The 21,950-nt window shown below is 35.6% G+C and overlaps 1 protein-coding gene across 2 annotated transcripts in view; it reads left to right on the top strand.

Annotated features, from left to right (window-relative positions):
- The window catches only part of LOC116777654 (heme transporter FLVCR2), a 29,633-nt gene extending 11,642 nt beyond the window's left edge, over positions 1-17,991 (top strand). For both annotated transcript variants that reach the window (XM_032671325.2, XM_032671334.2), the window contains 6 exons: positions 11,253-11,477; positions 13,887-14,028; positions 14,489-14,688; positions 15,096-15,310; positions 15,596-15,701; positions 16,024-17,991. In XM_032671325.2, coding sequence (XP_032527216.2) covers positions 11,253-11,477; positions 13,887-14,028; positions 14,489-14,688; positions 15,096-15,310; positions 15,596-15,701; positions 16,024-16,185 — 1,050 coding nt within the window. In that variant the 3' untranslated portion in view covers positions 16,186-17,991. The remainder of the gene's footprint in view (positions 1-11,252; positions 11,478-13,886; positions 14,029-14,488; positions 14,689-15,095; positions 15,311-15,595; positions 15,702-16,023) is intronic.
- The last annotated feature ends 3,959 nt before the right edge of the window (positions 17,992-21,950 follow it).

Genomic DNA, 21,950 nt, shown 5'->3' with positions numbered 1-21,950 from the left:
ATATGTAACTGACAGTATCTGAATAAATTTTAACCGTTCACGAAAACTACAACACATGAATCTAACCGTCTCATGTAAACTTGTACAGAGTATATCGAGAACGTTATTTATTACACCGTTTCTTAGTTTACAATACAAATCTATATATATAAAAAAAAAACAACACCAGCTACGTAGTAAGAGTATTCTTATATATATTATTGTATAGTCTTTTATAAATCACGTTTTTGTTATATGAAATAATAAGACATATTTGAATAGCTCTGAATACTTAAGAATAATACTGTAGTAAATGGAATTATATTAAAGTAAATATGTGCTCATTATTCGTTACTCGTCAGTATTAGAAAGGTATTAGATTATTAAATATTTAATGTTTTTGTAAACATACATAAAGTAGATTTCAGTTAGAATTTTAAAAGAAATGAATCTATTCTGATATATTGAATTTAAAATAATGAAAGCGTCAATGAGATCGGAATTGTGAATTATATCTCAGATAGACACACGAATACGACAAGTAATATTAGAGCGATCAGAATAAAAATATTTATAACAAGAAAATCAACTTGGCTCCAATAATAGATACAGGTTCGCTGTAAAAATCTCAAACGGAAAAGTGGAAAGTCTTTAATTTTGCAAATCAAACACGTCTAGGAAACAAACGGGTGAGGTTAGATTACTGTATAAGTGAATTACATTTAAATTGAATTAACGATGACACTAAAATGATTTCAACATTAAAAAAATACAAAAGAATCGTTCCGAATATTATCTTATTATTGCCTTAACGTTAAATCTTAAATATTTTATATGAAGTGACAACTGTGCCGTTATGGTCCTCTTGGAAAGATGAAATTAAAGCTATTTCGTTGAAGATATTTCTCGGAAGGTCGGAGTTATCCAATATGCCATGGAAACCGTTTCTCATCCTGTTACGGAAATAGTCCCTTTTTTAAAAGGCTCGGTTGTAACCCAGTATTGGCGGGCCACAGAGCTCTTAGTTAACATGATTTGTAACCTGGCAGAACCAATTATAAAACAAACCGTAGCAAAAAAAAATATTTATCAATTAATATGGAAATATTCTAAACGGAACCGGTCGTGTTACGAACTTTTCTTGTGGAAGGAAAACAATCTCAAAAACTAAGGAAAAAATATACTAAATAGACGAAACAAGACGTGTTGGGTTGGAACTTGGCAGTTTACAAAATGTGTGTTAGTAGCAGGACCCTGTTATGCCGGGAATACTCGGAGGATCTTATTTTCCAGCATGATAAATAATAATGATGTGCAAGTTTTTCGCGAGTATTCATCTCAGTGAAACTGATCGCAGACATACTACGACATGTAACATTTCTACAACACCTCCGCCCGTGAACACGACTGCTGTATAGTAATCTAAAAGCCGGGTAGAATTATAAATAGCGCAGTAATGAGTAGTAATGACTTCAACAACACAATATTTATTATCTTCGACACACTTTTCAGTTGTCATTAAATATAAATTCTAATAAGTCCGGATATAAAAAGTTTGTATTTGAATTTAAATAAGACTTCAGTAACAGCAGCCGTAGGTACTCAAGCTTGGTATCGCCGTCAGTCAGAGTTGAAAGCTATTGAAGAAGCCTACTGGTATTCACGTTTGTACAAATAGCGAGCTTTAAACTGTATTTAATATATATAAATAGTTAATACGGTGTTTAAAAAAATAACGTAACTTTCGAGGTTTTCGTGGGATTGAAATACATGCTATCCTGAGAGAAGATTTGACAATTAAATATATATATTTATATTTATATGGGCGTTTATCTGTGAACTGTAAGTCATTGTCCAATGTAGATTAAAAAAATAAAAGATCGTTAATATCTTTAAATCTACAGCTGTTCAAAGGATATCTATTTTTATTATGTATCTATAAAATTCAAACTATATCAGGCCTATTTAATCCGCCTTGGAATGATATTGTTTGCTCAAAAATTTTTAATCTTTTATAATACTTCGCAGATAAAACTGGTTTAGTTTAGTATGTTGAATGCTATACTTTTACGAGATACGGAATATATTTAGCTATATATCAGTATATGGTACAAGGATGTGAAGGTTTTCACTAAAAAAGTCTTTAACTAGTCACTGAATAAACTTAATATTTTTTTTATTTATTGTAGTCAGTAGCTGCATGTGGCTAACATTATAAAAGCGTAGCTATGAATGTTTGTTTATATTTAACATCAAAACTACTTAACAAATTTTGAATAAACTTTATGGTACTGTAGCATAAACATGCGAATGGAATATGGGCTATATTTTATCTCTTAATTCCGTTTATTTCCAATGGTATCACGTCAAAACAGTTGTACGTAGTGAAAAGTTACGTGACACATACTACAAATCTCGTTGACGATCTATTGTTCCGATATAGTCTCCCTGTGAGCCTGATGAGGATCTATGCGGACGAAGTCGTAGCCATACACTAGTGTATAACAAATATTTAATCGTAATTTAAGATTCTCTCGGTGGATGTTTAGGAATTAATTTCAGTGACGGCTGCACAAGCTGACGTGTTTCTGTACAGTGTGAAAGATTTCATATTTATCGTGATCGTACCGCGTTTTGGTCATGAAAAGACAATGAAATAAAATGATTAATGTACAGTGAATCGCTGTTTTCACGAGTGTGTAGAGTGGAGGTGTTATAAACAACTTTAATGTGATTTCCATGTGTTATAATTTTTTTATTAGCGATTACATTGTGTAAACATTGAACGTAGAAAAACGATGTAAAATAAATACCTAGAGGTGTATATGAAACTAAATTTAGTTGATGGATACGCTTATTATAGATGATCCGTGTGTTTAAATCCTTCTTCTAGATCTGTCTGAGATAAATCGTAGAATACTCATCTAAGTGCGTTTTGGTAAACCTCGAACAGTTCTCTTCTCCTATGTAACTGATAGATTAAAATCCCAAATATTCCTACGATGTCATATGTTAGCAAACTGCAGAATCATGTGTACAAACTGATAGTACGCACTAGGTCTAAATTCAAAAAAGGAAATAAATCCTCGCCGCTGAACAAAGTACAAGCGACTATATCAAGTGACAAGTATCGGTAACGAACGGAAAAAACATCCGTCTATGAAGATTAGTCCGCTGGAAAGGTCGTTTTCCACGTGGTCCTGATAAAGAAAGGGAAGTCCAGCTAGAACATCGGAATTAACGACGACGCCCTTCGATACGGCGCACCAGTTGTATCGTATATGAAGGCCAATGCCACATATTAAAAATGTCGTGACGAGTTGATTAACATATCTATAATTTGAGCACATTTCTACTGGTTTTCCGTATTATTTTTTTTCATTTAATACATTTCCACTTGAACAAATATGGCCACATTGTTTTAATAGTCCACACTGTTAGCGTATTTTTTATTCACATTTCTATATTTGACGTCATTTAATTTAAAAGAATAACACTTAGATGACACAGCGCCCAGTGTATATATAAAGATATTTTTTTGTCTTAAAGTACATACAAAACATACATAACAAAGCTATTATATTAATACGCGGACATTTTACTACGGAATTTATAATATGAGATCAGTATACTGACCACTCGGATAGGGAGATTCACGCTTAAATCCTAACCCGTCATAGCACCAACGTAGGTTATTGAATGGAAAACGGGAAACGCTTCGTGTGTAGTGTGTAAATGGAAACTTATTCTAAGCATACAGTTCAGATGTTGGTTGGAATGAAAAAACACATTACGTAAATAATATTTTAGTTTTTATTGTAAGCATTTGTCGTAGCGGCTAGCGAGAGCCTCTCGTTAATACCTATACTAACGAGAGGCTCTTGCCCCATGAGTAATTGCTCAAATAATAATAAGTTTTTGAAATAAAAGTGAACGGGAATGTCCCTTTTACAATACAGATATTAAACAATACAACGATTTATTGTATTTCAAATGCATACTAAATAAAGAAAATATTTTCTTTATGCCATTATTATTATTATTATTATAATTACCTACTTCTGATGAAAATTCTTTAAAAATATCAGATAAATACGTCCTTGTCCGAGTTCTCTAATGACGCTAATGTTATCATGAATTATGAAGCACTATTATCAATAAGTTTCCTTATTTTCAAATAAAGTTATTATTGAGACACAGAATATAAAGGTGACAACAGCAGTGTGAAGGGTGCGCTCTAGATTTTATAAACAAATAGAAAAGGAAATTGTTTTTACTAATAAACTTACTGCTATCATCTACCTTTATAATTTTAACTTTGTTTAACGTTTTAAACGCGACATTTAAGACTGTTCCAATACATTTGTCGTAATTTTTCATCAGTCATCAATCAGCAGGCTGGTGTCTGTATAGCACCACGTCTTTACTCAACACCGGCCCAACTTTGGTCCTTTATCCGGGATAAGGGTATCTGCAAGTCTTATATTTGGTAATTTACAAACAGAAGAAGTAAATGTCCATCATGATTACACTGAAAGATGAAATAGATTATAAGAATAATATATGTTTTTCTATCAATAATGTTGTCATTCTGTATGCAGTGCATTTTGTTGTTTAAACAATGGCCACCAGTTTCAACATATAGTGGGTTAAGGCATGATGTTATTGTATTTTACATCCTCTTTTCAGTCATAGTCTGATTCAAAAATAACCGCCTATTGAAGTATATGTATTATATATCATTAATAACTAACTGTTTAGTACAAAGCCTCGTTTCACTTAACCATTCGTTAACTGTATAATCTTATAACTATCCTTAGAATTGTATCAGCACACGACATACGGAGCGTTTGCAGTTTTTAATGTAAGAATTTTATGTATGAAGAACTGTAAGCTATACGGAGAGTTAAAAGATTTTAATACATACATCTTCGCAATTTATAGTATTAACGTTTATTGAATGAGACACGGGGAACAACGCTACGTGCGTAGTGTGACGGTGAAAACTTATAATAAGGATAGTTAAGACGTTCTACGTAGTAGGTACGTGTTCATAGTACTATTCATATTTACATGTGAATCCTTCTGATGGTAGTAATAAAATTTTAACGTGCGTCGACTGTGAGTACAATAAAACATAGTAATGATGTGCATCATGACTTCCCGACTCATTACTGAATTAAATTAAGTAAAAAAAATTAACATAAATTTACGTAATATATATAGAAAAAGGAATGATTTATGATAAATACTAATGAAAACTCATTTAACTCGGTTAGGATTTATCTAAAATTTATTTTCGCTCATAAATTGTGATGTGAAATTTGCTGTTTAATTTTGTAAAAGTTGTTCTTCAACCGAGCGCAAGGACGTTGCCCTCGAAAATACAATATACGTACAAGATAATTGAATCCCACAATGAAAACGTTGAAATACAATTAACACGTCACAACCAGTAAATATCAATTGAGATCTGATAATAAATCAGAGTTAAATGAAAAAAATTACTTGTTTACCTTATCTAATGGTATGCCAGCCTGATACGCGTGTGAAAAAAAATATGTAACAAGTTTGAAATAGCTACTACAGCTAAATAATTTCAAAGTATCGAGAGCTTCAGGAACCAATAACGGAGGCGATGCCCTGAATGAATTATTTATCACACGGCTTTACTCGTTTCATTCCTATCGAGATGAGAAAAATCTCTTATGAGTAATCCGCTCTGATACCTTATAAGGCGATTATGTCCATGTATTATGGTTTGAGTGATTTTAAAATGACATTTCTCAATCTTTAAAACAAAAACCATTACTATATAATAATTAAGTTTTCATTCATGTTAGGAATGTTGTCGTCTCTAACATTAAAAAAATCTGTATCACATAAATCTTTATTATTAACTTTAAAAAGTCTTAAGGATCTGCTGCTACATCTAGGATCAAACTTCAATATCACGATGTTTGCAAACCTACGGGTTACCATCAGTCGATCGGAAGGCCGTCACGACTCACGACATTATGTTTAATAAGACTTAACCAAATAAAATATTACCACTATGATAAAAATAGGTACATTCTTGATTGTGTAGACACACACAACTTGCCGGCTAGTGAGGAGAATATTTGCAGAATCATTTGGCGAGAAGAAATCGGTTTCATTAGAAACGTTAAGGGTATTAAGTGGTCTAACCGACTGGAAGCCGCCAGCGATCAGCTCTGATCACATCATTACATTGCTATAAATACGTGTTGTGGAGTTCTGTAGATGTATTTGAACTCCAACATTTTAGAATCTATTTTAATCTTCCTAAAACTTATTTCTACCTTAACCGGTATTTGTTATTTCTCTAAAAGAATTTCTCGATGATTCTGAGCTTTTGGAACCTCGATGACGGCCTTACTTTAATCCCATTTATGGTTCTGCAATTAAATTTATATTTCGTTATTTTATCTGTGGTTCATTCTTTGGTCACGTGATATTCTTAATCTCAGAAATGTTTTTATGGGAACTTAAAATTAATGTCTCAGACTACCTCTTTCCAGAATAATTCTTGTTTTTTTTTTTTTAACCCCGCCATTTTGTATTCGACGATAAACTTATAATTGCATGTGTTAATAGTCTTACCCTGTGGAAACGGTCTAATAAATTCTCATAACTGATAGATTCTTATAGAAATCTGTATCAGAAATTTTTTTCAATCTTATAAATATTTTTTTAACTGATAAATTCTGATACCCAGCTAGCTGTTTTGTATCAGAATTTATAAGACTTTTTCCACAGGGTATGTCTTCAGCATGTGATGCTGTATTAACTTGTGAATAGTTTAACCTTATACAGCTATTTATTTGGTAATGTGTACTCTTAGTATGATATTACAAATAAACTGAATACCGTCAGTTTTTTTTGTTTTTCACAAACAAATCTTTATCTGTAGATTAAGGAATTACAGACGTTCATACATTTGTCGTTCAGTTTGACGTAAAAGAGTTGTTATAAGTATACACAAAGAGGGTAGTTCATTAACACCTCTAACACCTTATAATCTTTTAATTCTCGTACAGTAACAATTAACTTATAAATTGATGTAAAACTAATCCCCGCATATCTCATACAATCAAATTTTTCGCATCTTAAGACAGATACGTATCCTAAATAAAGATAAAAGTAATCTACAGAGCGACGCCAAATAAAGCCTTATGCTGTTGGTAATTACGTTCAGATTGCTTTATTTAGGTTAATGCTGTTTAATGAGGAAATGTAAATAAAAATATCAAGGCGATGGATTTTTATGGCTCCTAGAACATTTTGATTGTGACAAAACGAGAATAATATTTATAATCAAAGAGACCAAGAATACCAATAAGGATAGTCTTAATAGTTAACATGTACCTACTACGATTAAGAAAGCGGTCTTATATTTGGTAAAAATTCAGCGATTTGAAAATGTTTTCAATAAATTGATACTTTATCTATGAAAACTATCTATAAATAGAAACGTCAGAATTTCAATTACGGTCGTTAAATTTATTTTTTTATTAAAAAATATAATAAATAATAGTAAAAATTAGATAAAGTTAAGGGTGGAGTGACAATTTCAATTTATGACGATATGTAACATATATATATTTTAAATAGAACTGGTTTTGGGTGTCGTTAGAAAAAATGTGAATTTTCATTTTAGTTTCGTATATTTTAAAGTTTAAAACCAACATCGTCCTACCCCACCCCGGCGTGATAGCAACACATTGTGTTCTAAAGTTGCCGAATACTGCACCGTTTCTACAACTATCACACTCGTTTCCTCTGCGTTATGAACAACAGATTTTTTGGGAGTTCCCTTTTGATAATTCTCTCTCTTTTTGCAAAAGTTTCAACACAAAACCTGTCTTTTTTGGTGCATATTTAGGCAGTTACTTTCACGTTTCCACTTTTCACAAATCGATCAAATCATCTGTACAAGTAATAAAATACAGCATTCTTTTAATATAATACAATAACAGTGAGTTCAAGTTATAATTATTAAAAAAATAATTCAAAGCGGCTGATCGTTTTTTTAGAACAAAGGAAAAGTCGGAGGAAAAAATCCTTTTATAATAAGATATTAAGAGTTTAAAATTATCACTGTTGAATTATCCTCGTTGAGCTGAAACAACAACATGGTATTGTTTGTTTAAGGCCTAACAATTCTTTATTTAGTACGAATGTCGTTCAAGAGGCGTCTCCGCGAGACGAGTGCGATGCATGCTGTATTAAGACAGCGACTCGGGGTCAGCAAATATGAAAAGATTCTATTCTACCCTCACATATACAATATTTAACTAAACCGTATTCACGACTTCTTTAGGACATATTACGTTTTGAAAACTATATTTCGTCTCAGTGATGAATGTAGGAGTCATTTCAACTCTCTATATAGTATATAAATTTGTTCAGTTCCGTTATCAGTGGTCTTAAACATTGGGTCCAAAAAAAAATGGTATATAACCTTGAATCTCCTTCTGGTCGATATAAATGGCTGTGATCAATAAAATCTTTTTTTTTTATATTTGATATTATATCAAACTATCAGACCCTGACAGTTATTGTATGATAATGTTTAAACTGACTTAGCTCGCAATCTTTTGAGGCCCCTCAGATTTATATATTTCTAGGAGAAAGATAGCCTGTGTATGTACTATTTATAACCACATAGATAACTAAATATGATATTCACCAAGTAAGTTAGTAGGTTATTAAGAAATGGATACTCACAAAATGTAGCATTTTTAATATTAGTATGAATTACATATTTTTTTAAACCAGAATCTACTACGAAATATTATAATATATATATATTTTTATCGAGTTTAATTTTAATGAGGCTGTCGCCTCTCCTTAGAATAATTTACCGTGACGAACATATTAAATATTAATATGCACGATATATTTTAAACGTTCAGCTCTTAAACACCCTCGCACGTTCAGCACCGTGATATTACCCCGGGACTTCAAAAGTGAAACCTGTAAAATTCATATAAAACATGCAATGTATTTAGCAATGAGTAAAAAATTAACGTAATGATCGAAATTGGCTCTCACAGGAATGTGATAAAACAAAAGCACGTACCAAATGAATAAGCCGAGTGTAGTTTTACATTGTAAGGAACATTATCTGAGAATATCTAAGCAGCAATACCCGCTAGTTGGATTTTGCAATGTCGTAAAAACTTGAACAAGTTTCCTAAATGAATTCTTGAACACTCCGGAATGGATTCCAATTATTTTAAAATCCTCGCTAAGATCGCAGTTCCCTTGTAATGTTCGTGTTTATCCGGACGGTTCAATACTTTTTTTTTTATATATTTTTGTCGTGTTTTATTAAATGATATATATATAATATAAGTCAAGTCGTTACTGTGTTTAACGACCGTCGCCGTCATGATCATGGTGGTACTGTCGTGAAGACCATAATGATTATAAAATTATTACATACACTTTGCAATAACATATCTAGTTTTAGTTACCTTCATATTAGTAATACTACGTCCTTGTTAACATTTAAAACTCATTGAATATTCCAGTTATGTTAAAACTTAAGACTCATTACTGAGATGTTAAAGTCTCAGGCAGAGAAAATGCCAAATATAATCGAGTTTCCTCCTCGATCTCTTATAATGTGAAGTGCCGTATAATTGCACGTCGATAATAGTTCACATCATTGAAGGACTATCTTCCAAGTGCATGAGGCACTCCATGTTTTATCGACTGCTCGTGTGAAGCGTCAGCACTCACGGCTATCATCCGTCAGTCACCGACGACACTGTCTGACCTCTACTGTGATAACGGTTACCCAGATTGACTGAGTTACTGCAGTGTTCACTGCAAACTCAAACTGTCATTATATACGACATCATTTGTTTATGTGGAGTATATAAAACTATTGAGCAAAGATTTCACCGACGCTATGTTTAAATATTAGCAAAAATGTAGGCAGCCTTTATAATGTTTTACATTAATGACGAAATCCCCCTGAGGAGTATTCGTTCCTCTTTAGTTTTAAACTTCCAATGCAAAGAGAGCGTTGATATAAAATAGACGTCGACGTGTGTGGCTATGGCATCATAGCCCTCAAACGGATCGACCCATTTTGATGATGTTTTTTTCATTGGAAAGCAAAATCTCTTGCGTTAGTTCGTATAGTAACTACTGATAGTAAATAAATATTTGTTTCTATCAGTCTCTAACTCTATATACATTATAATGTATTATTATAATTATTTCTTTACATTTACTTGTTGCTGTATTAAATTATTCCTATGTTGAGTTTGGTTTGTAAAATTATGTTTAGGTAAGAGGTACTGATACAAGAAAAAAATGTGAGGAAAATTTAACACTTGTCTCATTAACAGAAATAAATTTAAAATGTAACATATTGATGTGTTCGAAAATTTTGTTAAATAAAATAAGAAATCAAGGTTTCGTTTATTTATGTTAGTAAATAAATTTTTATAAAAAGAGAGGTAAAAGCCGTGTCCACGACACGGGCGTAATGGGCACTCTACAATGAGGACGATTCCATTGAGTTTTTATACCTCGTTTACCCTAACCGGAGTCTGTTGGAGACGAGCTGGTTTAATTGCGTAAGGAATGAAAAATGATTCAAATTGAGATAAAAAAAAACTTTTCGTATCCACAGACAGATTATATAAATGGAAGTGCTCTTGATCCTCGAGCTGATAGACGCCAGCAGCGGCAGTTAGTCTTCGTATTTTATTAAAAAAATTTCCTCGTTTGAAAAGAAATGTTTTGATATCATATTTTTTTGTAATTTTTGCACTAAATATGTATGTATTTAAAAAAAATCCTGTGTATATTATGCTAATAAAAAATAAATTTCAAAACAGATAAATCTGATGCGGACGGACATTGCTTTGTTGTTATAAAGGAATATTATTACAGTCTGCAATACCTATATACTATCTCAAGGCCAAATTCAGTATATACTTCAATAATGTATCTAGGTACATACCTAACTTGTCTCGTTAAAATATAGTAAGGAATTTAACAATGTTAAGCTAACGTTATGCATATTTCTATTTGTTCTTTTTCTCATTTCTAAGTTTTCCGCGTGTAGGACATAATTAAATGCAGTAAAATTGCATTTGGAGATATAAATTGGCCTGTTCTTAAACGTAACTTAATCTTATCGAACACCCTTCCTGCAAAGTAATTAAACGCTCTTGGTTTAAATAAAAAATATAGGTAGTTATTACTAAAATATTCTTTTTCCTCAGGGTTTGAGGACAACGACGATAATAGGATCGTTCGGGACCTGTGCTGGAGCATGGTTGAAGGTGTTCTCTGTGCCACCGGACATGTTCTGGCTGGGCTTCGCTGGACAGACCGTGGTGGCGGTGGCACAGGTCTTCATACTGAACGTACCTCCGAGACTGGCAGCCGTCTGGTTCGGAGCTGACCAGGTCTCCTCGGCCTGTAGCATTGGGGTTTTTGGTAATCAGGTAGGTTTGATTTGACACAGAAATGTTTGTGCGAGTGGAGTTTTGGTTCTTTTACCGAAATAATTAATATTTGTCGAAAACTGAACAAACGATGCAAAATAGTAAAATGTTGGTATGTGTGTAACTGTTTAACGAATTCAGAAACAAAAATGTTTAAAATAACTCTTTCAGTCATTCCATACTGACATTATTGCAGTCGAAGTGGTCTTGCCGCTCTCTTCACGTGTTTGTAGAAAGTGATATGATTAATAATAACCCCCGCTGTTCATCGCCGATGAAATGTTCATAGTTTATTACATGCCGTCCTTGTGCCTTCTGCACTTTTAGGATAAGTCTGGGTCGTCACACTACATGTATTGCGTTTTCTGCTTCTCGTCCGAAAGACAACGTCGAATTCGATAAATTATTTTATATTTTACATTCGATAAACAAGGAATAATATTAAAAATAAAAGGGCTTCAGTTTAAAATTGGACAAATATTATTTTTAAAATATAAATACTTTTTGTTTTATAAAAACACATAGTATCATGCGAAGTATTTTTCCAGTTATGAGCTGTTTTTCAAATGTTTTCCTTACTCGAATAACACTGACGCTGGCTGGCTGGTCGAGATAAGGGCATCCCATAAGTAGGCTTTATTCAAAAGGTAATGAAATGAGATAATTTCATTTACGAGGCTCGTTATGCATATAAAAATAATATGAATGGGGTAATTACCTACAAACCGCAGGGTATATAGAGTATAAAACGTGTATTTTTGTCAACAGTGTGTGTAAATTGGTTGGAAATCAAAAAAATCTTTTAATTAAAGCATTATATGTTTTTTTTTTATTTATTAGCGTCACCATCCGCTTCATAATATAAGTATGAATGACACATCTCCGTAGTATTCAAGCCGCTGTAATGATGACGATTGCTATCGGAAGCGTTTATTCAATTGTTTGAAGCGCTGGAGGGTCTGGTGTGATTTAGTCCGTATATTATAATCTAATGACCTAAATGGATGAACCATCCTAGACTGATCTAGACGGCGTAATACTAGATATAAGTATATTTAGTTATAAAGCATTAACATAATGTCACTAATGAGATCGTATTACCGTAAATGACTCCACAATACGTACGGTGTTAGCAGGTACTGTTACGGTAAATGCCGTATAAGTTTTGTACGGTTAGAAGATTCCTAACATTCCTCTGTTGCAAGCTGGGTCGTTCATTAATTATTGAAGTTATCTGTATGTTATTATCAATTGACAGAGAACCAAAGTATGAAGAGTATCAAATAAAGATAGTAAGTAATTATGCTTATTCTAAGTTTTCATCGTCACACTAAATACGAAGCGTTTCCCGTTTATCATTCAATGACCAACCTTACTGTGACGTGATATGTTTGATGAACGGCGAACTGTTGATACTCCGTAAGTAGTGTAACGATGCAAAATTAGACTAAGCATACTATTGTGATTCTACTAAAACTAAAGAGCTATTTTACTCAAGATTGATCCCGAAGAGATTTCATAACTAATCAGATACTAATAAAAGTATATGTAAACTGAGCAGAACAAACATATATCTTTTACATATAAATATTGTGTAGTCTGTAAAGTAATCACTAATAAGTGAATGCAATCTCACAAACGACTTAAGATTTGTTTTGTCGCTTATCGTTAACGTGTTTACCGTTATAATCTAACAACTTCCAGCCATGCAACTCGGGTTGTATATAATAATTTTATTCATATATATAACATATAGGATAACTAACTCTGACTTCGATATAGTTTATTACTTTGTATGCAACTAGTTAAGCATATTTAACTGAAAGGAACATGAAAAACACGTCTCAGTGTTATATACTTGTAGAAAGCACTGGCATTACACGCACTTCCCAGAGATTACATTAACTATATACGTAGCTAGTGTAACAAATAATTGTTCATGTTACCCAGTTAATAAGTAAATAGTTTTCATGCCTTTAATCTTCATTTTGCATTCACTCATCTGTTTACTGAATTTTAAAGTTATTATATCAATATTGCCCGATTAAATCTTAAGTATTGACTACTTTTGGGAGTGTTGCTAATTATGAAGCGATTTCTTTATCTTCCATAACGAAATTTGTTTGTTACTGGCCATATTTTTCATCTGTATCTGTGTCATATTACAAGTTATAGTGAGCTCTAAGACTTCGTGTATTCATAGCAATAAAACTAATATTTTATAATGATTTTTAATAACATTTTAGTCGAGATCTCGTCTGCCCGTGATCACGGTTGCTCTGCAAAGTAACGTCGGGAATATGCTCTTGATGATAATTATTGACGCGTAGTAAATCCGACAAATAATACTTTTATAATTTATTACAAGTAATAATTTCAGTCGTTTATATTAAGACTGTATGTTTCAAGCTGGGTGTTGCCCTGGGATTCCTTCTCCCTCCTATGTTGGTGAGGTCCACGGGAACCCCCGAGGAGATCGGAGCTGATCTCCAGATAATGTTCTACTTGGTAGCAGGAGCCACCAGCGTCCTCTTTGTGTTCATCGTGCTATGTGAGTTAACTGCGCTGAGATATGAGTTTTGCAACACTATATAAATTTGTGGGTAGTTGGACAAAATGTTTTCTCATATAATATCAATACCAGATAAAGCAGTCGCAGGGTTTTTAGGAAATTCTGTTGAAGGGCTTTTGACCTAGATATTTACATATAAAAGAGACATTATGTAGAACTCAACGAGAAAATTTTATATATCATGTTTTTGTGACACCAAGTCTATAGAATAGTCATAGTGTGATTATGCTATATTAAATACAGTTGTTCAGTTTATTAAGTAGTAAATTAAACTTAAGCGGATGTAAATTTATGTTGCCCGTAGGAAAAGCTACTATTGCTACAAAACAATTTCAAGCATATTGTCAATCTGACTATGTCTAACGTATACTCGTATAATATACTATAATTTCACTGGTTCTTTCCACATTTGTATTATGTCAACGTTCTGTGCCTCCAGTCTTCAAGTCTGCTCCCCCCACGCCTCCGTCAGCGGCGGCCGACCTCGGTTCCAGCCTGGACTCCAACTTCCTCCAGTCCATCAAGAAGCTCCTCACCAATCGCAACTACATCCTGCTGCTCATCTCATACGGCCTCAACGTTGGCGTGTTTTACGCCATCTCCACGCTCCTCAACGAGCTCGTCCTTACATACTATCCAGTAAGTTTTTATACAACTAGACTTTTCAATGATTTTAACCTGTCTAATACGTTTTTTAAATACTCATACTGCAAATACAATTTGCCATAATATAAATAAGTTTCGAATAAGCTACTGTCAAATTATTTGTGATTTGACATCTCTGTTCATAGAAAACTGTCACATCAACAGTCGATCTGATCAAATAGTAGATCTGTCACAACTAATACCAGGGGTGGGGGATTTTTTTATGCAACTTGCTGCAGTCGGCAAAATAGTTTGTGTAACCTTTAAAATCACTGCAAAAATTATCTAGGAAATCTGAAAAATGAATAGAATCATCTGCGGTAAATCGCTCTGGTTATGGGAAGACAAATTTACTAGCTATTTTCGCCTGATGATTAGATTAACCAAAACTGTTGTAACAGGGTGCCAACGAGGACGCGGGTCGGATCGGTTTGGTGATAGTGGTAGCGGGTATGGTGGGGTCCGTGGTGTGCGGCCTGGTGCTGGACAAGACTCACCGCTTCAAGGAGACCACGCTGGCGGTGTACGCGGCCTCCGTCCTGGGCATGCTGGTGTTCACCTTCACCTTGGACTGTGGATACATCGCCGTCGTCTACTTCAGCAGCATCGTGCTCGGGTATGTTCAGACTGACCTCTATATAGAGGAATGGTCCGGGAAAATAGCTATTAATATTTATAGTCACAGATTTCAGTTTTAATAATGAGTTTGGGAGATGACGTTTTTCTTCTTCTGGAACCGAAAGTCGCTGTAAATTCTGCTGCTTGAATTGTGTTATGAATACATAGATTGTGTATGTTAGAATATTGATGTTTTGTTTCTATCTCAATGTCCAGCGCTGCAAATAAATAAAATGTCTCACAGGCAATAAATGTTTACAATAATATTTGTTTTATTTGTCAGTTTCTTCATGGCCGGTTATTTACCAGTCGGCTTCGAGTTCGCGTCTGAGGTCACTTACCCCGAACCCGAGGGTACTACATCTGGGATACTCAATGCTTGTGTTCAGGTAAACCAACACTGCTCTTTAATAAACCTTAAATTACTTAGATATGGTACAAAAGAAGTTGACCATGAAAGGACTTCTATATACATTTTGTTTCTGTTATTCCATTTTTTATTTATTATCTGTAATACAGTTTCTTAACTAGCACAGGGCCCAGAAGACCTTTTCCACTAACATACTATAATAATTGTGTACTTAAAGCAAGTGTATAATTGGTAGTGGAGAAATAATTGTAACGTTTTTTTCCTTTAAGACCAATCAATTATCATTACTTTTGCTATTTTTTTTTTATCTCCTATATATTCTTCTTCTGTTCCATGTCCAGGTTTTCGGTATAGTCCTGACTCTGCTGTTTGAGTGGATGTTGGGTGCTGCCGGAGACCGCTGGGCCAACCTGTGTCTGTGTGGTCTTCTGGCACTGGGAACCGCGGTAACGGCCGCCATCAGGTCTGACCTCCGACGACAGGCCGCTCAGAACAAGGCCTAGATACAACTATAAAATGTGGCTCCCCAATTTTAGAACTGACTACTGGATGAAAATAAAATCTCCTATGAAATCATGCCATTCACACAATCCTGTTACGCAACAAAACTCTATCAAGGAGATTGTCTAAAATATCTCTCTACTGTGTTTTGAAATTGGGCGGCCCACAAGCCACAATACAACCCCATTACTGACTAAACAACATTCAATCATATGTCTATATTATAGGGTTCATTTTCGATTGTTCACTTTCACTGCCTTTTCTTATTTAACTGACATCACAGCATTATAAAAGTGTATATTAATTGACTTCCTTGGACTAACATTTTATTGTTGTTGAAAAATCTATTTAGTGTTTTCTTATCCCTTAAATAATGAAATTAATGCACCAATGACAATACTTCCGTCTACAGACAAAGATTTTTTCTTAAAACCAAAGAAATTGTCACATTAAAGTTTTATTTACTAATAATTTGCAGTTCTACAGAAATTCAAATGAAAACATATCAGTCACAGAACTCATACGGTAAAAGTTAAATCCCATTTCATATATATTTATTTCTGCTTGAAATCTTATTCAAGCTAATATCGTCTTAACAGCATTTAGTTTTAATAAACTAATACAATACCTACATTTGAAACTACATAACACGACATTTGTTCAGATAAGTCAGATAACACACTGTTGAATTTAAATATAACATAAAATAAGCGTTAATCCAACAGATTCTGCATTTATGTCATACATTTATAATATTTTATTATACATATACGTATTTATAAGTCGTTTGAAAATGTAATCTCTAGTGTTAAAAACATTTAAATGTAACAGTTAGCTTTCAAGCATTAGTTAATATCAAATATTATAACGTAAGGGCGTTCTGTATGTAGAATGTGTTAGATATAATTACCTCATAGCTCTAGTGTGATCTATAATAACGCGACAATAATTCAGTGTCTACGTACCGAGGTTTGTCTCTAGGGCTCATGTGATAGTCTAGATTCTAAAAATAAATAGCATTTAATTACAAACACTGCATATATACAAGTATATTATATTTTGAAATGATTTTTTGTCACGAATTGACGTTGACGTATTATGATGAAATCTCTCAGCAGTGTTGCCAGTGGGATTTTATATTCCATAGAATAGTTTTTAAGGGGCTTATATTACGGTATTATTAATTTTAAATGATATACCTATATTGATTATTGGGCTGATATTTGTTCCTTTAAAAGGCTTGTGAATTCGTTGTGTGTATTTCATTGTGAGTGTTAATTAAGTTTTTGTTGTAAGTTATAAAAGTATTATGTTGATGGTTGTGTTACAATTTGTTGATTACATTTTTTGACACATATATATTTATTCTTTAGTTAAGATATAGCCACAAAATTGTTTTTATGTTCAGATATTTTTTTAAATAAGACGTCATCGTTCTGATTATATAATAATAAAAATGTGTAAAACGTATAATTCATAAGATAAATGACAATAAACACGAATGTATTTGCATGTTAGAAGATTAATGCTGTTTTGTATTAGAACGTAACTTATAGAATACGGTACAATATTTGGAAGAAAAAAGAGCAAAATAAAAAAAAATAAATTGCTAAGTTTGAAAATTAGACAAAATTTATAATAAAAAATCTTTTATCCGTTATACGATTTTGATGTACAATGAATCCAATAAAAATATTTCTTTTTTTTTGACGAATCTAAATTGTATGACGTTATACTGCTTTTAAATTCTAAGAAGCTTCTAGCATCGATGTTACAGATTTGTTTACTTAATAAAGTTTTAAAAAGCATTTTAGTTTTATTTTAGTTAATTAAACTTCGAATAAATAACTCCGTTTTGATTGTTTACTTTTGAAAAAATTCAAGAGCTTTTTAGTATGATTTAAAGTATTATTATATGTTCACATCACCTTCTGGCTTCCGATCACCAAAAACTTTGATCTAATTAAGTAAGGCAATGGTCTCATGAAGCCGATTTACATGTATATGAACAAGAAATATATTTCTGCGTCCTCTCTTCGAACAGATAACGTCACGTTTGGTCCCCTTTTTTGAATATATTAGGGAGAAGTTCGATGATAGAGACGCTGTTTTATTTGTCTGTTTAAAATTTTACCTTGTATTCTAAAGGGGGGGGAAGGCAGGGTAAAGTCTTGGTGGGAATCACTGTTAGTGAGGACAGTATTACCTACAAAATGCCAAGAAACTATCTGCAGTGTTAGTGGCGGAACACCTTTCTAACGCAGAGCCCTAGCAAGTCCGAGTTACCCACGTCCCCGTCGGCCCTCCTGGGAACTGCTGCAACCGCGCAGACGCGTGACCGCTACCATAGGATGCAGCTGAGCTGAGGGTACAGGGCGAAAGGCGAATATTCTGCGCCTCAAAACAGAACCTACTCACTAGGGAGGAAACCCGTGACAAAACCGAGCACGCTCACTGGCTCTAAGGTGGCAGCCCCACCAGTGAGCTAGGGTATAGTGGGCTAATCACTCGCTTACCTAAATCCAAAAAGATTAGCGAAACCAACACAGTACAAAACCGGACCGATCAAACTACGAAGACATTTGGCATGAAAATACGGACACGAATTGCTTGCTGGAACGTACGAACGCTGAGCGAGGATAGCCGACTAGCTCAAGCAGGAGCAGAAATGCTAAGATACAAGCTGCAGATACTCGGTCTCAGCGAAGTGCGCAGAAACGGATTTGGTGAATTACGACTGTCTGGAGGCCTTACATTTCTTTACTCAGGAAAGGAAGACGAAGAAGGTGTACGTGAGAACGGAGTTGGATTCCTCCTTTCTGACACCGCGAAGAAGAGCCTCCTGGACTGGAAACCTATCTCAGAGCGAATCATCACAGCTCGGTTTAACAGTAGGGCCCGCAAGATAACCGTCGTTCAGTGTTACGCGCCTACAAACTTGGCGTCAGAGGAGGACAAGGACGATTTCTATAGTGCACTCAATCTGACTATAAAGAACATTCGCAAACAAGACATAGTGATCGTCATGGGGGACCTGAATGCCAAGGTTGGCACGGAAAACGTCGGCTGTCAAAGACACATGGGCACACACGGGCTGGGAGGCCGCAACGTTAATGGAGAGAGATTCCTGGAGTTCTGCCAGGACAACGACCTTACCATCGGGGGGACATTATTTATACATGGTGATCACCACAAGTACACTTGGAATTCACCCGATGGAGTCACCAAGAATCAAATCGACCACCTTGCTATCAGCGCCAAATGGCGCTCATCACTGCTTGATGTCCGCAACCGTCGTGGCGCGGATATCGATAGCGATCACCACCTTCTAGTTGCCAAGGTACGACTCAAAGTAGCTGTAGCTCGGCCCACAAACACCACTACCAAGGTTGGGAAACGATTTGAGATCAACAAACTACAGGACCCAGTCGTAGGTGAGGCCTTTAGGGTATCACTACGAAATCGCTTCTCCGCCCTTGAAGCGGACCATTCATCTGTCAACGCGGAGTGGAACTACATCAAAATGGCCTACACAGAGACCAGCTCCGTCGTTCTTGGTTACAAACGCCATAGACGCGAGGACTGGATGTCACAGAGAACTTGGAATCTCATTGAGGAGAGGCGCAAGTCTCACCTTCAAATTCTGGCAACTATCGATGAGGCAGAGCGCGAAGACCTGAGGATGCAATATAGGCTCATACGCAAATCCATATACCGCAGTGCTCGCCACGATCGGCGAGTGTGGGCGGAAAATGTGGCGGATTGCGCCCAACGAGCTGCCAACTCCGGTAATCTCAGGGAGATGTACAAGGCGACGAGGATCTTGACCGGAAAACGGGCCTTAAAGAAGAAGCCCCTGAAGGACAAAAGGGGTGAACTGATTGCTACATCGGAGGGACAGCTCCAACGGTGGCGTGAACATTTTGAGGAAATTTTCCAAGTCTCAAATAGCCCCGTAACACCAACCACAGCTGCCAACCTGCCCGCTGTAAGCCTCGATATCGACGAGTCTCCCCCCACTGAAGAGGAAGTAGTGAAAGCCATCCAGTCGCTTAAGAACGGTAAAGCTCCTGGATACGACCTCATCACGGCGGAAATGTTAAAAGCAGATATACCTACCGCTGCGAACGCGCTAACACCTCTTCTGCGGAACATTTGGTCAGCCGAGGAGTTACCGGATGACTGGACTAAAGGGCTTCTCATCACTGTGCCAAAGAAGGGAGATCTCAGTGAATGCGCCAACTGGAGAGGGATTACCTTGCTTTCTACTCCGTCTAAAGTGCTGTGCAAGATTATCCTAGACAGACTATCGAGGGCCATTGAACCTCTTCTTCGCAGAGAACAGGCTGGATTCCGACCCAACAGATCGTGCACCGACCAGATTATTACCTTACGCATAATCCTCGAACAAGCATCAGAATGGCAGAGGGAAATGTATTTGACCTTTGTGGATTTCGAAAAAGCTTTCGACACGCTGAGATGGACAGGTATCTGGGAACGTTTACGTGAAGTTGGAGTCCCCGACAAAATAATCAACCTGATAAAAGCCCTCTACAGGAAATATTCCTGTAAAGTAATTCACAACGGTCTTTTGTCGGAGGACATACCAGTCAATGCAGGTGTTCGCCAGGGGTGTCTCCTTTCTCCTATTCTCTTCCTTGTCGTTCTGGATGGTATCATGCAGAAAGTGACGAAAAGCAAGCGCCGCGGCATAGAATGGGGACTGTCCAGCACTTTGGAAGATTTGGACTATGCCGATGACCTATGCCTGCTGAGCCATACACACGCCAACATGCAAACCAAACTGGACGACCTACGACGAGAAGCATTAGAGATGGGGCTAAAAATAAACACGCGTAAGACCCAGGAGATGAGGTGCGGAGCAACAACCTCTCTGCCGTTGCTCATTGGCACAGAGGCTATAGAAAAAATCCACAAATACACCTACCTAGGAAGCATAGTATCGGAGAGTGGAGGTGCCGAAGAGGACATCGCTTCGAGAATCGCCAAATCAAGAGCAGCCTTCGCGCAACTCCGTCCTGTATGGCAGTCGCGGAAACTAACCAGGAGAGTTAAACTCAAAATATTCCGGTCCAACGTCAAATCCGTGCTGTTATACGGATGTGAGACGTGGAAGGTTACTAAGGACATCTCGTATCGGCTTCAGGTCTTCGTCAATTGGTGTCTTCGCCGTATTCTCGGTATTTACTGGCCCGAGAAAATTTCCAACGTTAATCTCTGGGAACGCTGCGGTGAGACACCGATTGACCTGCAAATCAAACGTCGCAAGTGGAAGTGGATCGGCCACGCGCTCCGAAGGGATCCGGAACACATACCGAGACAAGCCTTAGACTGGACCCCTGAAGGAAAGCGGAAACGTGGTCGCCCTAAGCAGACCTGGCGGCGGACGATCATTGCAGAGGTCAAAAACATCGGCAAGACTTGGAACGACATAAAAGGCGAAGCTCAAGATCGAACGAGATGGCGACGTACTGTGGATGCCCTCTGCCCCATCTAGGGGACATAGGACCAAGGAAGATTCTAAACAGAACATACAAATTAACAGGTAACTATATATTGTAAAAAAGAGCACGCAATTTTATTTTATTTATAGATAATAATAAAATTAAAATAAATCTATTAAATTTACAAGAATTCATTGTTTTCTATCGTTGTGCTTAAAAACCTTATAATACCTTCTCGTTATGTATTTGGAAATTACCTCGAGGCTACTATTGTTGTGTGAGGTCTATAAAGTTCTTTATTG

Source organism: Danaus plexippus, chromosome 6 (assembly GCF_018135715.1).
Source record: "Danaus plexippus chromosome 6, MEX_DaPlex, whole genome shotgun sequence".
NCBI classification, from domain to species: domain Eukaryota; kingdom Metazoa; phylum Arthropoda; class Insecta; order Lepidoptera; family Nymphalidae; genus Danaus; species Danaus plexippus.
Note: the sequence above shows the minus strand (reverse complement) of the source record. Positions and strands in the feature narration are given on the sequence as shown.